The 26295-nt window shown below is 45.0% G+C and overlaps 1 protein-coding gene across 1 annotated transcript in view; it reads left to right on the top strand.

The window, feature by feature from the left end:
- The window catches only part of GPC4 (glypican 4), a 62621-nt gene extending 42608 nt beyond the window's left edge, over window positions 1–20013 (top strand). The window contains exons 4-9 of the mRNA XM_048959373.1: window positions 6777–6942; window positions 13160–13290; window positions 13499–13645; window positions 14058–14194; window positions 16432–16607; window positions 16935–20013. Of these exons, the coding sequence (XP_048815330.1) occupies window positions 6777–6942; window positions 13160–13290; window positions 13499–13645; window positions 14058–14194; window positions 16432–16607; window positions 16935–17143 (966 nt within the window). The 3' untranslated portion in view covers window positions 17144–20013. The remainder of the gene's footprint in view (window positions 1–6776; window positions 6943–13159; window positions 13291–13498; window positions 13646–14057; window positions 14195–16431; window positions 16608–16934) is intronic.
- The last annotated feature ends 6282 nt before the right edge of the window (window positions 20014–26295 follow it).

The raw sequence follows: 26295 nt of genomic DNA, 5'->3' as shown, positions 1-26295 counted from the left end.
AGTGTAGCAGAGAAGGTTTTGTTAGAGGTCAAGAGTCAGAAGCAAAGGCCTCTGGAGGGTGCAGAGTGCAGCCATGAAGCACTGAATTGCTGCATTTGCATCCCCCATCTCCATGTGATGAAGTGCAGGAGGAGACGTGGGGAAACCAGGCTACTGTTGTGCCAGTGGGGAGAGTTTGCTGCAGCTATCCAGGAAATTTATGCTGATAAACTATTCTCTTGGAGTTTTTACTGTTTTTTTCCTCCTTACACTTATGTCTGAGCAGTGAAGGCTCCTGAATCACATCCACTATGTGTTGAAAGCCACATGAGATGCAGTTGCCTCAATACAGCTGAGTCTCTGGAAAGGGACTTCCAGCCTGTCCTCAGGGACCCTGTTTGTTTTGTAAGGGACAGACAGCAGCTTCGAAGTTATATGCAAGAAATGATATTCAGTTTGGAAGAGCAGATACAAACCGTGTGAAATAGATGCACAGGTCCATACGAAGAATGCACCTACTTTGTGATCTACTGTCCTCAAAAGACATTAAAAGCCATGAGGGAGCTGCTGGAGGTGTTTGTGGTGGGTAGAAGAGCTTCTTTGGTATCGCCATTTCTTCTCTAATGAAGTGTGATGATAGCAGCCGAGGAGGCAATTCTCTTGAGAACCATTTATGGAAGCTAACTATGGAGGGGGCAGGTAATCTGCCTTCCCACAGCTGCTTGGAAGACCCATGACTTTTTAACTCTTTGCTCTGAGCTGCTCATCTCCAACAAGGCATCCAAGGTGAAGTTAAACCTGCGTGAACCAAGTTACTACTGGCCTTTGTGAGCTCCCTTACCTCTGACTGCATCTCCTGGAGAGTGGCTCCTGCCCTTTATTACATGGATGCTGAATGTAATTAAGGCCTCAATCAGCAAAAATATGTGGACAGTAAGCTCTTAAATATTGTGTCCCTCCTAATTACCATTTGGATCTAAAAGTTTAGTTAATTACCATCCTATCTCCTTCTGTGTGGCCTTCGCCCTTGGTAAAGGAGAATGTATCCTTAATGCTTTTCCAAAAGAAAGTTCATCTTTCTATATCAGATGAAGCTAGGCACGCCCTGGGCATGAGCAGATCCTCCCAGTGAAGTGATGTGGACAGAAATGAAATTTGTTGCTTGCATGCATGCACCGAGAAGAGATGAGGGAGAGATGCTGCTGCTCTGTGGGCAACTGAGAACCAACCATAAGAGCAAAGGAGCCCTTTTAGTGCTGCAGAGAGGCCTTGGAAGAGTTATGTCCAGACAGTGATTTGCAAACTGTGGGGCTGTACCGAGGGGCCACCGTGCACAAGGACATTGCCTTCCACGTGCCAAGGGCAAACGTCAATGCAGAAAACAATACCAAGCAATTCTCCACATCAAAGATGACCCTGAGAAGACCTGCCAAGAATGTGGCTGCATCTGCCTCAGCTCCAGCCATTTGAGGGTCTGAGCTAGGCATAGCCTTCAAAGCATGCTTGAGCAGCAGTCATTGCGGGTTTAAGGGGCTGAGAACATGCATGGATATGGCTGTGGGTTTAGAGCTGATGGCACAATGCAGGAGCGTTTCAGTCTGATGGATTTTCTTCTTTCTTTCTCCATCTTTGCCATTCCCCACACTGTGATTTGGCTCTTAATTCTGAAAACAATAGGAAGGATAACTAAGGAAGTTTTTTGGTGTCGTTGCCCAAACAAATGGTTTCACTGTTCAGCTTCTTTAAGCAAACAACAAGCTCAGAATTGTGTGTTGTGTCTCTGGGTTGTGGAGAGAGGTGGGTGCTCAGAGAAGAAGCTGTGTTTAAAGGGCGCTTGTGTTTGGTGGCATCGTGTGGGATGGTATAATCCTATGGCAACTGCTAAAGAATACAAACCCTTCAGGATGAGCACGTAGTAGTCTGCTTTTGACACATTAATGTTAAAATTGAGCTGGTCAAGTGCATGGTGCATTGGTTCTCAGGAACTCCACTGTTCCTGCCTGACAGCGTCATGTCTGCATGCATTGAAGGGGGAAAAGAGAAAAGGCAAACTGTGAGTAGAGAATTAAGTGTAAATGCACTCTTGAACTTTTTCTTGCTCAGAGGACTGGTGACTGTAACCAGACAGATAAAATTGCAGAAAGCATCATCATGGGTATTGAATACTGACGAGGCACAGAGCTGTGCTGTTCCCAAATCTCTCTCTTAAAATGCGTTCTGTTGTGCAACACCTTGGAGGCCCAGATCTGTGGTTAAATCAGATGCTTTCTAAATTATTCATGCACCAACGCTGGGCCAGCAGAGTCAGTTAAACACTGAAATGTGCTGTTAATTCCAAAACACTTTCGTTGGAATATTTGGGCTGGGGAAGCAAACCAAGAACCGCTCGAGTGATCTTCACAGGGAGCTGAATGTTTGACTGGTGTGTGCTCTTGCAAAACATGGAGTGGAGGAAAATATTACACAAGTGAGGCTGTGTCAATCCCCAAAACCAACGATGCTTCACTTGTCTTACAAGTGGCTGCTCACCGGTCCTTCAGCTGGTCGTGGAGGCTTCTTGGTTTGTTGTTCTTGTTTCCTTTTTTGTCATGAAATCTTCTTTCCATATCACTGAGGAGTCGCTTTTAAAATCTTCTTTCTCTAGTATTGCCCTAATTTGGTTTTTGTGAAGTGAACACAACATAAATCAAAAGTAATTTCACTGCTCTTATTTTCAAATTGTTGGATTTTGTTTTCTGGTGGCAGTGCTGCTGGCATGGCAACGCTGTAACTGTGCAAGCTTGGAAAATAAGAAAGCCTAAGTTATCAGTGTTATTATAAATAGTTATTAAAGCTGACAGGATTTTAAATGTTGTTATTAAAATTCTTAATGTTAACTTTCGGGTAGTGAGAGAATGAAATGTGGCTCTGGCAGCTGGTGGGAGTTCCCTGCCTGGCTGCAGCTCCCTGCAGAACCACAGCTGGACCTCTGTCATCCCTCCTCAGCTCTATCCTGCCTTAGGAGCGAGGGAATGGAAGCTGGTTGGGCCTCTGAGCCTTCGCTGCTTGCACAAATTGGTTTTCTGGAGTGTTGGTGGCTTTATGGAGGCTGTTAAGGAGGCATTTCCCTTGGTAGATAGGTGCTTCAACGGTGAAGTTTCTACTAGCATCATGCATCCAGGTACAAGTCCTAACTGCTAGGAGAAGGCTAAGGATGCAGAGTAAAACATGTGAAACTTGAAAAAATGTGGTGAATATAGCAAGGTATCCACAAAACTCAGGTTTTGTTACACAGAACACGCTTCCTTTTAACAGGAACATGACTGCATCTTCACCAGTCAATGTAAGTTGGGGTGTACCTCGACAAATACAGTATGAAACATTGAAGTTAAACTCAGAAATCCCGTAATTGTCTCTTTTTACCTTTTTTTGTGTGAAAATCTGTAATTTTTTGAAGTTTGTATCTGTATGTGAAGGTGGGTGCCAAAATACATCTGTCAGCAACCTTTAATCTTCACGTTTGACAAAGCATATAGACATGGACAAATTGTAATTTCCATGATGAAACCACAGGGTGATGGATTGCTGCAGTGGCATGAAATGGCATAGAAAGGAAATAAATTTCACAAGATAAAAGGAGGGGTTTGGAGTGCATTTACTTCTATTATAAGCTTTTTGGAAGCTACGTGCACTGCAACGTACTACCTGGGTTCAAATCTATTGGAGTAAATCCTCTTTGGCAAATAAAGCTTTCTGTGGGACTCAGCTTTATTAGAAAGGAGATTACTTGGTTTTGAGGGTCATTCTAGAGTAGCGTTTGAATGAACTTGAGTTGCTTTCCAAGATAAACACAACCCTAGAACAAAGCATATCTGGGTTTTCTGTTACATACAATGGTGTTTTAAGAGCTTGCACCTGGCATGGCAGAGTGAACATTAAAAGCCTGTGAAGAATTGCCAGTGCAACATATGGCACATCCCTCTGACAGATCCAGAATTGGTCTGGACTGGGCACGGGCGTGTTGCTAGGGGTTAAGGTTCTTGTTGCAGTGATATGTGGTAGTTAAGCATTTATCAGTGTTATAACGAGGCGTAATTACTCATAATCTTCCCTGAAACCCTTTCTTATAGGCAATCTCTATTTATACTTTCCCGTTGCTCTCTAAAGCCATAAAATGTCAAATCAGGACTGGTGAATTCCTCCTTTGTCTCCCTCCTGCAGTTGTATTGTAAAATAAGAGCTTATCTGTGGGACTACATCCATCATAGGCTATGGCTCTACTGGGCAGTCACTGCGGGCAGAGGTTTGTCATGGGGTTTATCTTAGGTTCAGAATGACCCTGTATAGGAAAGGAAGCCAAACTCTATTGGTTTTTAAAATCAAACCAGGTCTTTGTTCCAAGGATGCCTGCAGCACCAAATCTGAGCGAGCGGCCGATGTCTTCATAGCACCGTTCGTCCGCAGTGGAACGTGGGAAGGCAGCTTCGGTTTCCCCTGCATCTGCTGGGATCCATAAAGATCAACCCGATGAAATATCAAAGCGGGGTGGATGCTGCAAGGTCACAGCCGCTTGGTGTGAACAAGGAGCCTAAGATAGGAAGGTGCTGGGCTGATGGTTTTTCATAACGTGCTGCCATGTGGTCCCTTGCATAAAACCTCACCTTTCTATCATGGGGTTGATGGAGTCCTCAGTTCTGCTGAACGCTGCTCTGGCATTTGGCTAAAGGGCATCATGGTGCTATTTCTGACTTTCTTCCCAAGAGGGATGCAAGGCGCTTCTATGAGTGCGAGCAGTGGTGAGATGGGCAGGATCTGCTCACAAGCCTTGGCTAAGCATGGGGATCCTGGCACTGACTGGATTTTTGTTAGAAAAGTGACGGAAATGGGGGTCCTTCAGAGCTCTTGTCTGTGGCTGTGAGATGTTTTGTTCCTTCTTTAGCTTTTTTGCTGTTCAAGGACTGAACCATCTGGCTGGCAGATGATACCTTTACATTTGTCTGTTTCCAGTTTTCCTACTATAAATCATCTGATTTGGCTGTTTTCTGTTGCATGAGCTCTTCCCAGTGTTTGAACTAGCTCTGCCCCAATGGGGAGCATTCTGCTGGGGCTCCTGCTCCTGCTGCGCCTTCCAGACAGCCGTGCTCTGAAGCCTCCAGATCAGATTCCCCTGCTGCCACAAACAGCTCTCTGCGCTGAGCACCACAGCTCCATTTGCTCCACCAAATGGGCAGCGGGGTCTTTTGTTTGTAAGGGTTTGGGACCAAGTGTGCTCCTGCTTCAGTGCTATGAGTTCTGTCAAGTCCCCAAATGGCTCAGCTCAGCCAGCAGGATGAGGGACAACCGTTCTTTGTCCTGCTGCTCAGTGCAGAGCGATGGTGGAGGATTTTGTCTTGGCCAGACATGCGGTGGTTTCTGACGGCATCTTGCTGTCTGCCTCTTTAGCACAGAGCTATTTCTTGGGATCTTAACTCATGTCTCAGAACTGTCGTGGGCCCTCTGTCTGGGGTGTGTGAAGGCATCTCGCTTCCTTTCTAAAAATTCAAGTGGCTCTTGTTGACAGCAGCAGGCTCTGAGCACCCTGAGTGCCTGAGTAGTGGAAGCAGCAATCAGTGCTCCTCACAGATAAGAGGGGTACAGATGATGCCTGAATGATCCTTGCTAGCCAGCCAAAACCCAGCTCAACCACAGAAAATTGTCCTTCAGTCTTTCTGCCTGGTTTCCTTGCCTGTTGAAGAGAAACTGTGTTCTTTTTGGAGTTGGCACAAAGACAACAGATTTCTATCTTTCCTCTCTTTTCCGAAAAAACTCTGCTGCCATTATTGGCAAAGCCAGCCAGTTTTGGTAATCTCTCCAGTCCCTGGGGGGCGTCAAGAGGTGGAGGTTTGTCTGAAACCAGTGGTGGTGCCTGAGGAAAAGAGAGAGCACAGGGCAGGCGATGGGGGTACCTCTCCTCAGGTGTTCTCCTAGCTTCCAGAAACTGCTGCTCAGAGGCTGGTGGAGATGGAGGTGAACGTGGCAGTTCTGTGTGGGTCTTTATTCCATAGATTTGCACAGTCCTGAGCAAGAAGTTTGCAGAGGTGTGCCACATGTACTGAATGACCTCTCCTCTTGCTCTGGTGCACGTGCATCTCCTCCCCTCAGTCTTGGATCACAACCTATTTAGAGCACTCTATGTAAATGCCTTATGGGAGGTCACAAGTGCATTGCTTAAAAACTCTGGAGACTGCTTCTATTTTGTCAGCATGTCTGCAGTCCTGACTTAATTTTCCATTTTTGCATATGGCTGATCAGCCCTTAGACTGGCTGCTGAGGGGGAGAGCCTGCTCAGTGCCTCAGATGGATCTACCATGCAGCCAGCAGGGAGGTGTGGTGCTGGTGGTAGTGCTTTGCAGGCAGACGGCGTGGAAGTTGCTTCAATGAATGTTTTGAAGCCAGGCCAGGGAGTGAATCAAACATGAATGACCGTGAGTCATTTCTGAGAACAACTCTGCTGAGGGTTCAAGGGTGACTCGATGACCGCAGATAGCTCTGCTGTCCTTCCAGAACAAGGAGGGGACCCACGACGTCTGTCTGGGTGTGTTTTAGTGCTGATTTCATGCTGAGGGAAGGACTGGCTGCGACCCCTGAGAGCAGGTTTGCCCAAGGAGGAGGGCCAAAAACTCCTCATCCACTTTCCAGATCCCTGGAAGCACACACGTCAGCGAAGACCTGATGGGTCTTGATTGCACAGCTCCATTCCCACCAGCCCCATGGCAAATGTGTGGGGTATTTGCTTTAATGACTAAGGGCTAATTTTCTTCTCTTTTTTTCTTTTAAAGGTGAACCCTACACCACAGGGTACGCAAGCACTGCTGAAAATGATGTACTGCCCACACTGTCGAGGCCTGATATCAGTGAAGCCCTGTTACAATTACTGCTTTAATGTCATGAGAGGTTGCTTGGCCAACCAAGGGGATTTGGATACAGAGTGGAATATCTTTATGGGTAAGGAAAATGGGTTAAAACTGCATGTAAGTACTCCCTGATATTATGTCCCTCCTGTGAATGGCTTTTGACAGTGGCCATGTTTGCTACAGCAGATTTTAAGGTGTCTGTGGCAGGTACCTCTTCCTTTTACATCTCTGTATATGGTAAAGCTTTTGCAGTTCATGTTAATTTCTGAATAAATGAAACTTTCATTGCATCAGCAATCTCTATTGAAGCAAACTTTAGGAGGGTAAAGCTGCCATGTGTTTGTGGGTTTGGAGTGTTTCTTCTTGCTATAGCAAGAATATACGCTGTATGTGATACACATCCTCTATCTTGATTCATCACAATGTCCAAAAGCCTGGAAGCTGAGCTAGATTATGACCTCTAAGAAGCATGGAAAGAGAGTCCCAATTTAGTGTGGAGACTTGCTACCTCTAAGCTATTTTGATCAATACTGCCAGTGGATCTGCTGTTGCAGCCTCTGCTTTCCCTTGCTGGATCAGACCCTAGTTTTTTCCCTCTGCCTCCAAGGATTTCCATCACGAAGCTCTCATATCCTTTCTCTGGTTTCTTTGTAATGTACGTACAAGCTGTTTTTTCCATATGAGTCTTTGCATGTTTTTGTCACCATACAGCTGTCCTTCCTAAAGCCAGTTTTCTTGCTATGCAGCCGTGGTGAGCTTTGGGAAAAGCTGTAGGCCTGTATTTTACATTAAAAATTTGAATGGAACATGTGTCTAAATCCATTTCTAAACAGCTCATTTGGTGCTCAGCTGCTGTCCTTTAGAAATGTTGATAGGCTGTAAGTGATGCTCTGCAAGCATTTCTGCCATCGTCTTCCTCCTGTTTATTTCTCTTCCATGTTTATTAATGGTGTTATTTGGTATATGCAATAGACTGACAAGTCAGGTATATGAATAGTCTGAAATGTTAAATTCCACCTTGGGTCAGGGCAGCAGAATTTGTGGCGCATCATGTTCTGGGGACACAGGCAATAGGTAACATTAAATGTTTTCATTTGTTCTCCTTTTCGAGGATCTTGATTTATCTGTGTAAGAGCATCCTTTGGGAGCAGTCACTTCACTCCAGTTAATGTGTGATGAAGTGCACATGTGAAGTTCCTGCAGCTACTGATGAGGCTGTGGTGCTCTTCCAATCCTGCTCTTGGAAAAAGGAGCTGTTAGGAAGAAAAGATTTCCCTTTCATTAAGCTGTGAGATTAAAAAAAAAAAAAAAAAAGGTGGGGGGGAAATTGCTGATAATTGGCATCTCAGGCTGCATTCAAATCACAGAACTCATTTTCTCATGTTTTGTGCATCAGCTTTTCACTTAACTGACTGTGCCAACTTGTGTGCAGGATAATATTTTCAGAAGGCATATATATTTTTGCCTGTATATCCCATACAGGGAATTAAATGTGACACTAAATTGGGTTTCCAAGTCATTCTCTGGGAGTCTGACACCCCGCCCCCCTCCATTCCTCCCAGCCCTCTTTCTCATGAGAATATTAAGTATTTCAGCTACGATTGTTGCTGAAACAGCTCAAAGCCAGGAGACTTGCAAACATCTAGTCCAAGTAGAAAAGAGGAATCCCATGAAAGGGAAGGGCATAATGCCAGGAAACAGACAAAAGCACAAGCAGCTAATTGCTGTAGGTGGCATGCAACTAAAAACGAAACTTGGGGGGAGCCAGCGAGCCCTGTCACATGAGGCTGATCAGGGACTGCGTGCGATAATTAAGATTATTAAACAAGACAAAGTAAATAAATACGATTCCAGGATGGAAGCAAAGCTTCTTGCAGCGCTTCCTCCCTAAAGGGCTTCTTGGCCACTCATTACTGAAGTACAGTCTTAGGCTTTGTTACATTTGCTGGCAGTATTTGCTGCTTTTCTTTGCACTCTGGGCTGATTCTTGCGGTGAAGTACAGATACTGAAAACTGAAGCTGTGCTTTCTATGGTCAGTTTAATAACTGAAGAGGTGCTGCTTACATTGCAGGCTTTTTTTCCATCTCTATTTGACTCTTGAGGCAAATAAACTTAAATAGATCTCGTGTTTGAGGGGGAAACGTGTGACAAATGTCCTTTGTGTATGTTTTTAAAAGTTTAAAAGGAAAAAAAAAATGCAGCAACCCAGTTGCATGGGCTCTGCTGTTTTGCATTTTGGGCTTAAGTACCAAGTTATTTATTGCGTGTAAAAAAAAGTAGATTTTGAAACTAGTAAAATAAAGGCAGTTGAAGGGGGAAAGTTGTAATAAATACTGGAAGTATGTGCAAAGTTACATGCGAGTGTAGAATAGCATCTGCGTATGCATGTGTTTGTGCTCCTGTTGTTTTTTAAAAAAGCACCAAATTTATAGGAGTATTTCTCACTGTAGTATGGCTAAGCATTATTTCTTATCTTTGCCTTTCCTTTTCTTCAGTATCCCTTGCTTTTCTCTATGTCCATTGCCTGTTTTCTCCCAGCTTGACAGTATTCTACGGCTAGCGGCTCTATGTGAAAGTCACTTGTGTAAAGCTTTTCCAAAACGGGGATGTTGAGTCTGTAGGTTTTTCGAGACAAAGCCTCCTTCCTGCGTTCCTTCTGCAAAGTACAGCGTGTGACATAACGGCTGAATTTTACTCTTTTTCTCTCATTTAACTGTCTTTAAATTATTTTGCCATCCATCCTCAGCACAATTGTGCACCCATTAGACAGGGGTATACTTTGTTTCAAGCAAGCTTTGCGGTGGGGGGGTGTGTGAGGCTTTCCTGAATGAGCAGTGTTAATCTCCAGCGCCTTTTCATGATTTTTCTTTTTTCCTCACAAAGATTTACTCTGCTCGAAGATGTAGAATTCAGGCTCCATATACATATCTGGAGCACTACTTTGCGCACAAAGAATTTTTCCCTTTTAGAAATGATGATTGTTTTTAATGAATGGTCAAGGTCTTCTCCCTCCTTCCCTCCCCTTTTAAATCAGATCTTGGGGTTAAGACTGAGAACTGCCTTTTGTTCTTCAAGTCAGACAGTGAGACTGAAGATGTGGGTTTCTGATTATTTGTGGCACAATGCGAAAGAATTGCTTTCCTTCATGAGAGCGAGGTGCTTTGTCGCCAAGGATTGTCTCAATGCCAGTAGCAAGGACAAATGTATGCAGGAGGAAAAGGGTCTTTAAGGCACGGAGCTGTACGGTGTGGTGTTTTTGTTGTTCCTCCCCCCTCCAAATCCACTTCCATCTCCCCCAGCACATTGAGGAGAGACGGTCTTTGTCACGCTGTGTGTTTGTAATAAGTGACCAGGGTACATTTTTCACTCTGCTGGACGTTTTTTGTGAAGCAGATCAAACTTGCTGAGCCACCTTGCCCTGCCTTATGAATGTCATTTAGTTTGAGCTGGAGCTGGGGAGGGCTGAGGAGAGGAAGATCTTTTGGGGAGACGAGTTGCACCTAGGCTTTATTTACGGCTGTAGTGCAACTTGCCTCCCCTCTCAAAGTGCCGCGATGCTAATGTCATCTTGAATCCCAGCCAGCCTTATTAATGTCAAATGTGGCTGCCAGAGGGAATCCACCGCTGGCTCTGCCTGCTGGTGGGGACACCAGCCAGCTCCTGGTGGGAGGTAGAAGTTCGTGGGATGGCCCCCGAATCAAAACCGAGGGCTGGGTGGAGCCCCTTTCTCCCCTCCTTTTATTTTTCTTTTTAATGAAAGTTGGTTTCATTTAGTGCTCCTTGCCAGTATCTAACGCCGCTCGTGAAGAGCTACAGTCGAACGTATTCTCCAAAGGCAATTATTACTTTCCTTATCTTTTATAGCCAGCTTTGGCAGCTCTGCTGGAGGCCGAATGCATTTTCTATATCGGCAGTCAAAGCAGAGGCTGCATTCCTTCTCTGTGATACATGTAACGCCATGGCACCATCGGTAACAAAGGGCCCAATTCGCTCTACATTCCCATGGTCTTGTGTATGGCCTGCCCGGCTCAAAGTTTACAAAGACGCCAAACAGCCAGAAGAATCGGGGTTTATGTTTCCTTTCAGTCTTTCACAAACACTTTATTGATCTGCGGCCTTCCCCGGCCACTCGGAGAATTAAGTAGTTACAAAATGGAATGATTTTTTTTTTTTTCCTTTTAAAACTATGCTTTTTTTTTTTTTTTTTTTTTTTTTGCGTGCTTTTATTATCTGCCCATTCATAATATTTTTATTTGAAATGAGCAGCTTCCTGCAGACTGTGATGGGATGTTCTTTATGCGCGTGAAAAACCGCAAGCGCTTTGACAATGATGAACACATTTAAGTTGTGCTCCACTTGTTTACAAAAGTCTCCATTTGGTAGCACATCAAAAGCATTTTTCTCCCCCCGGCACAATGGTATATTCATGCTAGCAGTCATTACTCAGAGATTTGAAGCATCACTTTATTGGAGCCCACCACAATGCAGTCTAAGATTCTTTGTTTCATTTGTTATTACCTTCTTAAAAAAAAAAAAAGAAAATGCATTTAGTTCAGACCTGTTTGTAGTCACTGACGGCCAAATTCCAGCCGTGCCCTGCAGCAGCTCCAGCATTAACGGTGGTTTTGTCCATCTGCAGGGTGAGGGTGTTTGCTGGGTGCTGAGCTCCTGGTGGGTTTTGTCCCTAAACATCCCTTGGATGGCACCCCTGGTCCCTCTGATGCTGCGTTTCCTCCAAAGCAATTTTTAGGTTGCCTTGATCCACTGATCAGTCCTTAATTAATGCCCAGTCACTTTATTACACTGAGTTGTCATTACAGACTGCGTTTCTCGGCTAGGAATGCTTCTGCAGCTTGTGTGGTGGTCTTGGTGTTGAGTTCTTGGGACGTATAGATTTTTTAAATTTTATAAATATGCAAGTAGCTTGATTATATATATTTATAATTTTTAGGGTGGTGGTTTTTTATTTAAAAAGAATTAGACACTGAGGCAGTGCTATCAGTAAATTGTTTCACGTGTGGAGCAACTTTAAATGATAAGCAAAGTCCACAGAAGTTTTCTGCTTTTCCTAAGTACCCTTCTGCACTTAAGGAGGAGAATGAATGTCACTAGAAACACTTTTCAAGGGAAATTAATAGGCTGAATGTGAAACACCCATTTCTCCTTAATGGAGGAGAACAGGCGTATCCTTGGGAGGAGGGAGGAGCTCCTTGGGACAGGGCTCTCTTGGGGCCATGGCGCTGGCCTTTGCGTCACAGCGGGGGGAATTCAAAGAGTTCAATGCAAAGGCAAAATTAGGAGTTTGTGGCATAGCAGCGTGAAGTGATGCAGGAGAGGAGAGAACAGTGCTTTGGGGATGGAAAGACTGCAGAGAAAGCGATGCAATGGGCAAGAAAAGATGAGCACTTAGCACGAGACGTGTGCCTGGAGCTGCCATTCAGGAGTGACTTGGGAAAGGCTTGAAAGCAATGCAGGTTGAAATCTTCAACGCTAATAATAATTTCCAGGTGGAAGTAATGGAAGCTCAGTAACTCCTCTGCTTAATGATGTTTTTGATGAATACGTGCACGTCAGCATGTGAAGACTGACCTAGTGTTGGCTGAGGGACTTTTCCATAGCCCCTTTAGTAGACATGTGCCAAGCATTTACCCTGCTCTCTTGCCGTCTTCCTTGTGTAAACTGTCCATGCAAGGCCAGACTGTGCAATCATCTTTCTTCTCCAGGCACAGCAAAGTCTGGAGCTTTTTGTAAGGATGAGGCTGCGGTGTTCTATGTTGGTGTCATCTTCAGGACTAGCACAAAGACCCTGGTGCCTTTCTCTCAGCGCTGAAAGCAGTCTCTAAAAACAAATGACACAAGGAAACCTTTAATAAATAAGTATGGAGTATGGAGAGGAGGGTTTTAGTAATGCTTGTTCTAATGGGAGTAGCTGATTACAGACTGCCTTCTGGCAGACTGCAAAGGCTCTCCCTCATTTAGTGCCGCTTTTGATGTGTATGAGCCCGTGGCCGGGTGCTGGCAGGCTGGGAAGTGCTGACAAGCAGCCTGGTGATGTTCCAACCTCTGGGAATGCAGTAGAATGTTTCCTGGAGATGCGTGCTGGTCAGAAGCAACACTGCAGTGGCACCTTCATGGTCCTCACTGACCAGGTCATCACTGCATCTTGTCTCAGTGTCTTGTTCACATTGCGTCGTGTGGAGTTCCAAATGCCAACACCATGTTGCCTTTTACAGGTGTCTGGGGGGATGCTGGTGAGAGTTATTTTTGAGGCAGCTCCGTTAAAAACCTTTGCTTCTCTCTGTGTTAGGTTCGATGCTGCTGGTCGCAGAGAGGCTGGAGGGGCCTTTTAATATTGAGTCAGTCATGGACCCCATTGATGTGAAAATTTCAGATGCAATCATGAATATGCAGGAGAACAGCATGCAAGTGTCTCAGAAGGTAAATGGACAACAGGTGCACAGGTTTTATTTATCCGGTCTCTTATATTCCCCTATTCTAGTTGATTTGTGTTTGTTTTTTTTTTCCTTAATGCCTTTTCAAGTATACAGAGAGCTGATTTATTATTTTGAAGGGCGGTCTGCAGGCTCCAAAGTGGAGGCCTCTTGTGAGCTCCCGTTTTCTAAGCTCGTTTCTTTCCCTTGCCCAGGTTTTCCAGGGATGTGGCCAGCCAAAAACACTCGCCCAAGGTCGAACCGCTCGCTCTGTCTCTGAGGGTGGTTTCAGTGCTCGTTTCAGACCCTACAACCCTGAAGAGCGGCCGACCACAGCTGCAGGCACGAGCTTGGACAGGCTGGTGAGTGCCCCGTCCTGCTGGTACCACTCGGGTGCTGCTCCCCCATATTGAGCAGTGTGCTTTTTCCATTGGTGATTTATAGGGTTTTTTAATACTCCTTGGCTGTCTTGAACTCTCTGAGGGGTGTAGTCTGCCCGTGGCTCTGCATGTGAATTACCTCAATGCTTGTGTGTCAGAAAGTGCCTGTTTTAAAGGCTTCGCTTATGAGTAATATGTGTTTGAAGAGTGGTGTTTAATTTTGTATTAAAAAAGTAAATCAACCATCAAAACGACGCAGCTTTACATGCAGCCTAACGAGCTGGCCTGTGCACGTCTGTTGTGATAAAAATACCTTTCCAGCTTCACTTTTAATGAGTCTTTGGTATTCTGGACTGTGTCCTGCATTTCTTTTTTTTTTTTTTTTTTTTAATAGGTTACTGATGTGAAAGAAAAGCTGAAGCAGGCCAAAAAGTTTTGGTCATCTCTCCCTGGCAATATTTGCAGTGATGAAAAGATATCTGTGGGCACGGGCAATGAGAATGAGTGCTGGAACGGGAGCGCCAAGAGCAGGTTTGGAGACGCGGCTGTGCTGGGTGAACGCTCCCCTCCTGCCCCAGCCATCCCCCTGGGCAGCCCAGCACTTTACTTTCGAGCCCTTTACTCTTAGGAGCACGCACACAGGCTGCTCCATTCATGTAGGCAGGGGAGCTTGAATGACTTGTAGAATTGTTCGGTTGGAAGGGATTTTTAGAGGCCATCTAGTCCAACTCTCTTGCACTGAAAAGGGGCAAAGGGACACCTGCAGCTCAGTCAAGTTGTTCAGAATCTGGTCCAGCCTGACCTCAAATGTTTCCAGGGATGAGGTATCTGCCACCTCTCTGGGCAACCTGTGCCAGTGCTTCACTAAAGCAAAACTAAAGGGTTGTTTAAGCCCTGTGTGGTGGCTTGTTTTCAGGTATATCCAGATGCAGCATCTCTCTGCACCTAGATGTTTTACTGACTACTTGCAGATTTAGGAAAGCAATGTGTACAAAATCTTGGCCAAAAGAGTGGGGATGCTTCTCCTACATTGATTGTTGCCTCAGTGTCTCCAGTCTGTGCTTCTCACACGATGCTTACCGGCAGCTGTTGCTGGGTTTCTTGTTGGGCAAAGGAGACGGAGGATGGTGAAAGATCAACTTCTGTTCTGTTTGAGGACAGTGGCACAAGGGGACCCGTGGTTTTCATGCACACTTTGTATGGAAAAATAGTTACAAATTTTTTTTTTTCATTCTTCTAAGGAAGAAATTACCAACACGTGAGTAAGCCAGAGGATTTCTGTCATATGGTTTATGTAACTGTTTAACTTTTATTTTGGAAATAGAAATTTATTTTTCTTCTGTTTGCTTACTGAAGAAATAAGCAAAATCTAAGTTGTTCCATTAAAAACAAAAAAAAAAGTCCAGAGTTTTCCAGCAGTTTTTCTTAGCATTTAGTGTTTTTGCTCCTGCTATTTTTGAGGCACAAGATTGAGCCACACTGCATTCATTTGTCATCATTTCATGGGTGCCTTGAACTCTGCATTGCTCAGCTAGGGTAATGGTTTCGGACTCTGTCAAAAGAAATGACTCTGCCTCTCCTAAGGTCTTGTTCATCAGCAGCTTCTGCAGAGGTTTTCAAAGCAGATCTCCTGCTGCACATGAGGTCTGGCACCAGCAAGGAGGGGAGCTGGAGACTTTGCAGAGCTAAGCAAGGAGTAGTGGGGGGACCTTGGGGGATGCTGGCCCCTGTTGACTGCCATTCTAGCTGGATTGGGCTTCACTGTTACTCTCTTCCCTATAGCTCCAACCAGCTAGAAGTGCTCATCCACACTTTGGTCTCTTGATCTCTTAGCAACATGTGTTATTGATAACAAATAATAAAAAGAAACTCTTAAAAATTTAGGGTTTGAGCAAGGCCTTTAGACATCTGCTTACATCTCACTGCCCAGCACCAGGATCAGAAGAAAGAGAAGTTCATATCTGTGGTCTGTAAGATAAAAGGTGTTGAGTTCTGCTCTGTAGGACAGTACTGCAAATACCTGTTCCAGGAGACATATTCTTGTGGGTTTTGTTGCTCAGTCTCTCATTTAAACCAGCATATTGTCTTTGTTGAGGTGTGCAGCAGTGCAGACCTAAGCACGCACACCTCCTCAGGCAGAGCAGGACGGCTGCTGTCTGCTTCGATGAGCTGGGTTATGTTATCTCATTTTCAAAATCACAGATGTTTTTTCCTGCCGGGGTTATTAGAGAAATTGCATCTCATGTCTGCGTGGTAAGAAGTACGTCTATAATACCACAGCTTGATTGCAAAGGCACATTATGCAAAACCAGAATGTCTCTTGCCTCCCACAGTTCCCATAGGTTTCGTGGGTGTAGCTATGACCCCAAAGATTGTTTTCCCAGAAGTGTCATCTAACTGGACATCAGGCAGCTCAACGGCTCGTTTGCTGTGTTGCCTGCAGCAAGCTGATTTATGCTGTTGTAAGCTATTATTATTATAAACCTCCAATCTTCCTTTTTTTTTATTTTGGACTGGGAAGAAAAAATTCCTTAGCCTTCCAATCACAGGGGCACAAGGTATCTGAAAACACTGTTTGATTTTTCCATGCTCCAAAGACTGCGAGGTACTGAAGAAGTGCTTCGTCAGGGCTAATGTGTGGGAAGAAGGCATTAGGCTCAGGAAATCACCAGATGGGGGGTGGCATCACTGGATTTCCCCACTCTCACCCTTTGTCGTGGTCCCTGCTGAGCGCAGCTCCAGTAACGGCTGCCACGGTTTCTTTGTAGGTACGACTTTGCAGTGACTGGAAACGGCTTAGCGAGTCAAGTGAACAACCCAGAGGTGGAAGTTGATATTACCAAGCCAGACATGGTGATTCGCCGGCAAATCATGGTTCTGAGGGTGATGACCAACAAGCTGAAGAATGCGTACAGTGGGAACGACGTCGACTTCATTGACGTCAGTACGTTAGCTGTCGTTTGCCTTTATTTATTTTTAATTGGGTTTCATGCTAACACGCAGGGTAGCTGGTTAAGCGTCAGCTATCACAAGTGTGTTGGTGAGGAGGGTGGGGAATGACGTGTCTGGCAGGCTCTGAAAGGGGGCTCATCAATGCCAAAGTGCTCTGCACTGCAGGGCATCAGCCGTCTCCTTACACCAACAGCATCATGGAAATGTCTGTGCGTTTGTTGTCTTCTTCCTCTCCCTCTCTCTCTCTCTCTTCTGCCATTTGCAAGCAAAGCGTTGGGCTGCAGAAGGCAGAGGGCTGCAGCGTGTCTCTTTCCTGCAGGTGAGGAGAGCAGCGGGGAGGAGAGCGGCAGCGGCTGTGAGTTCCAGCAGTGCTCCACGGAGTTCGAGTTCAACGCGACTGAAGTTACTGGAAACTCCAACAAGAGTGATAAAAAAGTGAACACTTCTGCTGCTCCCAGTAGCGGTTTATCACAAGCAGCCTTGTTCCTTAGCATTTTGGTCTTGGCCATGCAAAGACAATGGAGATAATTGTGCAGCATAGGGAGGAAAACAAGACTTTTATTATCAAACGTTAGAAGGCACCTGCTTTCTCTTTTATACCATCTAGTGACTTTGCTTTTTAAGTTAATGGACAACAGTGTACAGTTTTTACTATGTTGCCACTGGTTTTAAGATACTGGTATTTTTTTCCCTTGCTATTCTGGGATTAACAGGAATGGGGCCTGTCAGTCTGTCCCGTTCACCAAGAGTCCATGATAGAGGTGGATAACAAAAATGTATATACAAGCCTGTAGTTAGCTCTGCATTCGTCTTTATCACTTTTCTTTTTTTTTTTTAATGTTATTTTATTTTACCACATCTCTTACGAGAAGAAGAAACCCACGGTCCTCTCTTGGCATGTAACAAGTATGTGTTTCTGAAATGAGGAATATCTGTACAGAAGCAGGTTTTATTTATCATGTTATCTTGTGGGGAAAAATAATTACCAAACAAGCAGAAAACGTGTTTCATGTAGTTAACTTCCCATTTATCCGCCTTATGTTAGTTGCCTTATCTGGAAAGAAGTGGAAGGAATTTGTCTTTATGATATGCTGAAAGAGAAGATGAAGGCAGAGCTGGTCAGCGTGCCAAACGCCCCATGTGCAGAAGGTGGTGATGCCAGGAGCAGGTTGTACTTTCTTTATGGGATGTCTGGTTGAATTGGAAGAGACTGTGGAGAAATCCAGTTTCGTGGATGCTGAGAAGAGTTATATCACGTGTTCCCCCGGATCCTTGCAATTAGCTGTAACTCGTGTAGGTCAGTCCCCAACATGCATCCCCCATGGGAATAAGGCATTAAACTTGTTCAGTTGGAAGCAACTTGTCGTGTCACAGATCCAAATGCCAACATCTGTCTTGACTGCAAATCTGTTAGATGAGCGCTGGATTTATTATTATTACTATTGTTTTTAGGAATACTTTGCTGAGGGTGAAGCAGGGGGGCCTGCTGGTTTTGTTCTTGCAGCTTTGGTTGGGTGCAGAGGGGAAGGACCAGCCAGGCAGAGCTGCAGTGCTGCAGACAGATGGGGGTAGGAGCTGGCTGGGCTGAAAATGCCCCTTTGTGGTGCATTTGGTCACCTGGGACCTGGTGCCCTGGCACTGAGCAAGCACAGCTTTCCAGCACTGCCTGAGATGCCCTTCTCTCTCTATCTGTGCCTTTTGTGGTTGGAACAGCATAGTGATGAACAGCAATTCATTAATAAAAGAAATTTTGTTTTTAAGAAAGAAAAAAAAGAAGAATTTAAAGAGTTTGGGGGGGTGAAAAAGAGTCTTCAGAAAGACTCTGAATTACTCCGCGTGTCTCCTGCTTTAGGTATAGCCTTTAGGTCTGGCTGGGTGCTGGGATCCAGCCAGGAACACAATCCAGAGAGAGAGAGAGAAAGTTTGCTGTATTCCAGTCTTGTGTTGTAAGGATAATTTTCTATTTTTATATTGAAGCATTAATTACTTGTTAGCTCAGGGTCAGCGTTATATTCAACTTTATTTTCACACCAAATTTCTGCAAAGCTATAAAGATGAAGTATTCTTGGCCGGTGGAAACAATCCTGGAGGCTTAATTTTGCTAGAAGTAGCCCGTTATTTATTAAAACATGATGTTAGTGGAGTAGGGATATTCTGGCTATTTTTCTTTAGAAAATAAATCACGGAAGCATAAAACTGAAAAAGTTATAAATTTATGTGTGGGAAAAAATGGATTGTAAATAGCTAAGTTGCCTTGTGAGGAATTGGAAAATGTGCTGATACTTAGAAACTACCTCAGTTCTGAGGAATTTCCTTTCTAGCTTTGAGTGCTATTACATTTACTTGGTAGAAGTGAATCTGGTCTCCAATATGTAGCTGAAAGAGTTATCCCTATAGACCTTGTTAGATTGTTTTTAATTTAGAGGGTTGAACTACATCCAGCTGTTTTCTTTCAGCTAAGTTCCCTAACAAAGAGAATTTCTGAATTAAATATTGCTGATGGTTTCCATGACTTTTACTGATTTGTTTGGTTTCATGGCATTTTTTTCTGATTGCCCTTTAATTATTTAAATGGTTCTAGCCATTTGAATTTTAACCCTGAAATAAACAAACCTTAGATGCACTACCATTGTAAATACACCACGCTAAGGTCTGACTGGATAACCCTTCTGGCTTATACCCAGCTGGCAGGCCGGCAAAGTTAAAGGAAGAAAAAAAAAAAAATAAATTAAACTTCTTCAGAGCTCAGAGAATGGTGGAACAAAAGCCCTTGTGTTCGGAGTGGCTGACTTTTCCAACATCTCACTTTTTGGCCTAAGTGTTCATCTGTCAGAACGTTGCTTGTAAATTCTCCCCTTTTGAGCCTTCTGCCCAGCGTGTACTTAAAGAAGAACATTTCTGACTTTATGTTTATCATTTTACGTCTAATTGCTTACTAATTATTACTCACTAGCTTGGTAGAAGTGGACAATGCAAAGACCTGACGTGCGTTTTAAACATGTCCAGCTGATGCTGTTAACAGCGCAACAGTCCTCTGCTATATCAAGGACAGATTTGTCACCTGGGGCTACAGGAAACAAGAGTAAACATCAATGTAGGATGATCAAAAGTTGTGTTCCTGCTTTTATTTTGTGTTTGTGTGTGAAATCGGCTCTCTGACATGAGCTCATAAACTAAACCATACGGGTGGGACCGAGGCGGGCTGCTGGCTGGCCAGAAGGCATCTGCTCCATTCCTTCCAGTGTTTCTTTTTTCCATATAACCATTGCCATTATGGCCGTGCTTTAAAGAACAATTTCCATGCGTAGATGAATTATTGAAATGAATGAAGTACTGGTGGGCTTCAAAAGAGAAGGTGGTGTACTTCCAGAGTTGGAATAAAGAATCCAGTGAGAGGAGCTGCTGTAATTTTTGATTATTTCTGAAACCTGATGGTGCTGAACTCTCCCTTGCCATTCGCTTGTTGCTTTGGCTGGATGCAGGACCTCTGCCTCAGAGCTGGCTCCTTGCTCGCACTAACACCTGCTATCAGACACTTTGGAGCAAGGCATGTAAAAAAAAAAAAAAAAACAAAAAAAACCCCTTCCCATTTATTTGTATGCTTTTAATGTAGCGTGTCCTACAGTAACCCGTGGCCCTGTTTGTCACCCTACCAGCACCTCTGACACTCTCTTCCTTCCTACCTTCCTGCTGTGAAAGTGGCTGCCTGCTGTGTGGCTGCCCTCATGTCAGTTCTGCTGCCTTGTCTTTGCTTTCTAGCACGCAACCTCAGCATTTCTCAGCTGTGGAAGGCCCACTCGCTGGCACATCCCCATCCTGGGGGCAGCAGATGGGCAGGTCCTACCAACACGGGCACGGCTGGGACATCTCGGGTGCTGAGCAGCAAGAATTTGTGCCAGTGGGAGCTGGAGGGCATCGTTGCTGCTACAAACCTGAATACATCCATCTCCCATTAGAAGAAAATAAATGGCACCTTCATTTTGTAGTCCCACTCCTGGCTGGTGAGAATCCCATTACAGAGTGGGATTTGTGGCCAAGAGCGAATGCCTCTGGGTCAGCCCTGTCCTGTGCTGTCCTTACCAGCGCCCCTGGGCTTGATGCTGCTGTCTCCCTGTCCTGAGCAGTTGTGCTGCATTCCTTTGTGGCATTTTCTTTCACATGGCAATGATTTAATGATTTAAGGTGATCCATATCTGCAAGACATATGTTGACTAATGATTGTGTAGTAGTGGCAGGTTTTGGTGTGTTTTTTTTTTGACCACCTGAATGTAATCCAACCTCAGTACTAACAGTCTGTGATAACGCTGTTTCAAGTACCACCACTTTGTTGTTGTTTGTTTTTTGTTTCTTTTTTGTTGTTATATTTTTTTAATCCTCTGCAGCGGTTTAACTGAGGGCATGTAACAGTGTAAATTGCCTGGGAAGACACAGCTCTTTATGGGCTAGCTGTAATTCTGAGTCAAGTGTGCTTAAATTGCTGTAATTTGTATCTAATGGATTACATGGATTGAGAGCCCTTTTATAACTGTTGGAGCAAGGAGGGGCTGCCTGCCTGGAGGGGAGGGGAAGGCATTCTTTGTCCTCATCTGAATGGGACCTTCCCCTTTGGCTGCCCTGGTTTGGGCAGCCTGCCGAGATGGGGCCTGGGAGGAGATATTGGCCATACCTGGCAGGTGGTGCAGGATTACCAGGTAAGAAATGCACATTTAAACCCTGCATGTGACCCCACGCAGAGGTTGCTGGTGGTGCGTCCCAATGCTGCATTGCCCTGCCATCTCCATCCCACTGGGTGCTGCTTCTCTGGAACTTGCTCTGCCTTGATCCCCACATTCCCTTTGGGATCCTTCTGTCATTTACTTTGTCCCTTGTTTCTGTGTTGACCTGGCTGGCTTTTCCCATACTTCTTGTTCTTTGCTGTGGATCCTCTTGTCTTTGTCACCTCTGCCACAACGCACCTCCTTTTAACCTCCAGCAGAGCCCTGGACCTGTTAAGACAAAAGGGTTTTTGTATTCATCCCAAAGCAGCTCTTGAAATCTCCACCTCCTGCCCTTGTTGCACGTTTCATAAGCCAGTTTCTTTTGGAAGCTCAGGATGGGCCATGCTGTGGGAAGGGCAGCAATCAGCCGACAAACCTGCTTGGGGTTTTGGTCCAGCAATGCCCACCATGTTTGGAGCAGCTCAGCACTGAGGATGGGGTGAGGACCCTGGGGTTGTGCCCCTGCAGCACTGCCACATCTCCAGCAGAGGATGAGCAAGCTGATAGGAGAGCTTTGCTCTGAAAGGAGGCTCAGTGGGAATCAGCACTCTGCAGCACCTTGCTTTGCATCGCCGTTCATCTTCATGCCCTGCTGCTTTGTCTCCTGCTATGTGTGTCATTAATTCCTGTAATCTGATGCAAATCAATATGCTAAAACCCTCATTAATTGGGTTACTGATTTATACTAATGAGACTTAAAATCTTGGAGAAGGTTGAGGGTATTTATTCCTCCTCTAAATGGCTGGAGGAGCTGTTGTCAGCCCCACAATGCCTGGCCCTTGGCTGGGCTGGTAATTGCCTCGTGACTGTATTTGCATCCACATAATGGTGAGGATGTTGTAATGGTGAGGATGTTAGCAGCAGTTAAGACATCCCATCTTTTCCTGGGAACAGGAATACTTGGGATTAGCAGGGTGGAATGTGGTTGCCCGCGTTGCTCAGCCCCATTGTGGAGGGCGGCCACTCTTCACCTACCATCCATGTCCATTGCTGCTTCCATCATCTGAATTTTTCTCTGAGCTTTCGCTGTAAAATGAGGCTTGCCTGCAACTTGGCACATTAGGAATTGGCCAGGCTTCTGCTTTTTGCTTTTTCTTTTTTCTTTTTTAAATTTTTCTGGTGGGAAGAACCAGTGATTATTTTTAGAAGAAACGGTTTTGTCTGTTGACTTTAATGGGTTGAAATGCTGTTTTGGCATTTGCAAGCCTTCAAAACAGCTTTGCTGAAAACCCCATTTAGCATCATCAATAATACAGTAACGCCGAGGATCCCCAGGGACAGGCCACTAAGACAATAGCTGAAGCCTTACATTTATAAAGCTAATTGTTGTACATGCTCAGCTGTTTCCCCCACGCCAGTGCCACACACGTTCGCTGTTCTGTGCAAGAAGTGTATCTGAGGGCTGTGAAGTCTGCAGGAGGCTTTTCAGTGATGTTAACAGGAGGTGCATCTGCATTTCCAGGGACTTTTATCTAAGCAAGGTCGTAGAGAGGTATCAACGCTGCTTTTCAGTAGAAAAACTATTCTGATTTAACAAAGAAGCTGTTTTTTCTTTTTTTGTTTGTTTCCTTTTTCTTCTTTCTCCCCCTTTCCCCTCTCCTCCCCCCCCCCCCTTTTTTTTTTTTTCTCCTTTTTTCTTTTTTTTTTTTCTCCTCCTTTTTATGCCTTCATTTAAAGCCTCATGATGGGGCGGATACGTATCAGAGTTGAAATGGGCAATCCCATATGTATATCTGTGCCTTCATGGCTGGGTTTTGGAGGCATTTCTCAGTGCATTTGTCTTCAGACCATCCCTCTAAGTTTAGGAGATTTTGCTCACCATGCCCTGGTTGCAGGTGGGGGGATTTGTGCTCCAGTGCATGCGTGGGTTTGTGTAATAAAGCAAAAAGCTCCTCCTCCTCCAGTAGGACCTGTATCCTGCTGAAACAGTCCTAAAGGAGTTTGTTGTCGGCTCTGAATTTTCCATGCTCTCTTTTTGAGGACGTTCCAGGTAAAACGTGTTGGGGAATGAGAGGAGGCACTGAGAGCTGTGAGGTAGCGGTGCCTCCATGGCTGGGGTGGGGGTGACGTTTGGCTTTGTTTTGTGGCTTTGTTTCTTTTGCTTGCTTCCATGGGGGGAAAAAGGAAAACAAAACAAAAAAAAAACGAAAAAAAAACAATAGCCAAGAATACCCACATTTGGAGGAGATTTAGAATATATAACAGCTATTTATTCATTATGAGGATGTTAGGATGTGTGTGCCTTCAGAAACAGTAGACTTCTTTATTAAGTAAGCATTTGTTGCCACAAAATAGTTGGTGGGATTTTGGGGTTTGAGCAGGGACGTTTGAGGGGGGCAGTGTGTATGTGGGAGAACAACTCCCCACAGGCAGCCAAGGGCTGAGAGAGGACAGATTACAAAGACGCTGTTGTCTTTGACAGAGGTCTTCCAGAGCCTCATTGTCTGAAAATAATTAGCCAAATAAATTAGGTGTGTTGTATTCCCTGTGTATTTCATGCTGAATAACTCTGACATTTGGCTTCCTAGCTAAAAGGTAATGTCTATACAGCAGATAGCTCTGCTGAGCCTTTGGTGGCCACTCCAGCGTCACTCCTGCTTGCGGCATCCTCCAGATGATCGCAGGACTGAGGCTTCTGGAAGGGAGAACTTTCCCCTGCACAGAGAATTAGGAGAAAGTTCTTCTCTGAAAGAGCAGTGAGGTGTTGGCACAGGGCTGCCCAGTGAGTGGCGGGGTCACCATTCCTGGAGGTGCTCCAGAGCTGTGGGGATGTGGCACTGAGAGACGTGGTGACGGGCATGGTGGGGTGGGTTGGGATTGGGCTGGTTGATATTAGTGGTCTTTTCCAACCTGGTTCTGTGGTCCAGTGATGCTATGATTTGTGTACAGCCATGAGCAAACCTGGGTTTGGACCTGTCCTGATGCATGCAGGTTGTATTCCATCCTTTTCAAAAGGGGAAAAAAAAGAACTAACAACCCAAACCTCCCTCCAATCCCCCCACAGCACGCACGCTGGTTGGGTGAGTCAATGCAAAAAGCAACAAAATGGCATCCAGGAGTGAGTGTCAGGGCTGTGCAGGAACCTTTCTTGATGAAGGCAGGGATTTTGGGGAGCCATGCAAACAGCCCCAAGTGCTGGCAGCAGCTGCAGCTCAGCCAATTGCAGGCAGAGGTTTTGTGGCTCTGCTGGCTTCTCACCGAGACAGCCGAGTGGTTTTAACGAGAGCAAGTAAGTTAAAACTGGTTTTCTCCTTTCAAAACGAGGGGCAGATTATGGCTGTTCAGGTTGCTGTTTTAACTGCTCCAGATGTCAAGCACAGCTCAGCCGAGATCAATGCGTAATCCAAAGGAAATACTGCTAATTTCAAAGGAATGTGGTCAATATTTAAATGTTTTGGATCTTTTCAATGTGTAGACGGTGGTAGTGGTCTGGCTGGGCTTATTAACTCCGCTTTTGCAGGAGTGATTCCATTAGCATGAATTAATGTCTATTAACATTATTGATTTTCATTTATTTTAACATGCGGGCCCGTAACGGTATTAATTATTTCAGACATTCTCTAAGGCTGTGGTGAGTCAGAAGCTTGTTTAAGGCCTGATTCCACAAGCTTTTATCCCTCCAGTTGCTACTTAAGCCCTGACTTTGCTCCAAGTCTATGGAGCAGCTCCTGCTGCCTGCAGCAGCGCTGGGGCTGAGCCCATGCTGGTCCCCCTCCCACCCCATGCAGCTTCGTGCCCTGTCCATGCATGGCTCAGGTGGGTTTAACCTGAGCATGCCACTACCTGAAAAGAAATCACCCCACTAATTGCGTGTACAGGCACGGGGAAACAAAACAGATCAGAAACCTTCAGTTGAAAGTGGGTAGACCTGGGCTCCCTATTAAACTATTCCCAAATCAAGCCTAGGTAAACTTATTTTTTCCCTTTCTTGACTTTTCATGTCTATAAAGCATACCAAGGACATTTGCACTTGCAAGGCGAAGAGGAGCATCAAGTCTATGACTTTTTTGTGATAAAGCTTTCAACTTTTTTCATACCTTTAAATAAATCTGTCTCCTTTACACCAGGTTGAGCAACAGCTCAGGAGAATGTTGGGAGAGAGAGCTGTGTCTTAGGGAGTGAGATGGACCTGTTTGTCAACAAAACAAAAAGTTCACAACTTATTTTCTTCACAGGCTCTCTGCTTTCAATGGCTGTTGAAATATTTTGCCTGTAGAGGTCACACATTCTTAGTGAAGGATGGTGGCTTTTTTGGTAAAAGTATTTTTAAAAGCCGAGTGATTTCCATTAAAAAAAAAAAAAAGAGAGAAGAAGTTTTAAATTGTTGGTGAAAATTACAATCAGATGAGATGTATTTTTGGAAAGAGTAAAAGCTCAGGATAAACACAACCCCCGGTGCAAAAAGATTTCGGTCTGCGTCAGAGAATGTGCCCCATAAAACCAAACCTTTAGTTCCTTTGTCTGCAGAAACCTCACCCTTTGTTCGTGCCTTAAGAAAAATGTTTCTTGTTACTGAAAGAGTGTTTGTCTTGCATGAAAAAAAATGTTTCTGTGGGAGATGTTTTGCATTCGAGTGACGCCAGAGAGCCAAAACGTTGAGCTGTGTTGGCCGTAAGACCGCAAGCTGATGAAGCTGGAACAATTAAATTGAAACCCTTTGGGGAAAGGAAAGGATTTCCCCTCCCTCTCAAGGCAAGTGGGGCTTTCTGCATAATGCCAGGCTCTCCTTTGGTGGGAAACAATCCTGGGCAGGCGATGTTTGAGGCTGTGTGGATGCGCACTGCAAGGGCTGAGCGCGGCAGGACGGAGCCTGGTGGCACTGCTGGCCCCAGCTGGGAGCACATCTGGGCTGCACATCTGGCGCTGCACAGCTCGTCTGCCCGCGGACACTGTGCTATTTCTGCCTCTATGCACTAGATGGCA

This window comes from Lagopus muta, chromosome 13 (assembly GCF_023343835.1).
Source record: "Lagopus muta isolate bLagMut1 chromosome 13, bLagMut1 primary, whole genome shotgun sequence".
NCBI lineage: Eukaryota > Metazoa > Chordata > Aves > Galliformes > Phasianidae > Lagopus > Lagopus muta.
This window is presented reverse-complemented; position numbering and strand designations above follow the sequence as displayed.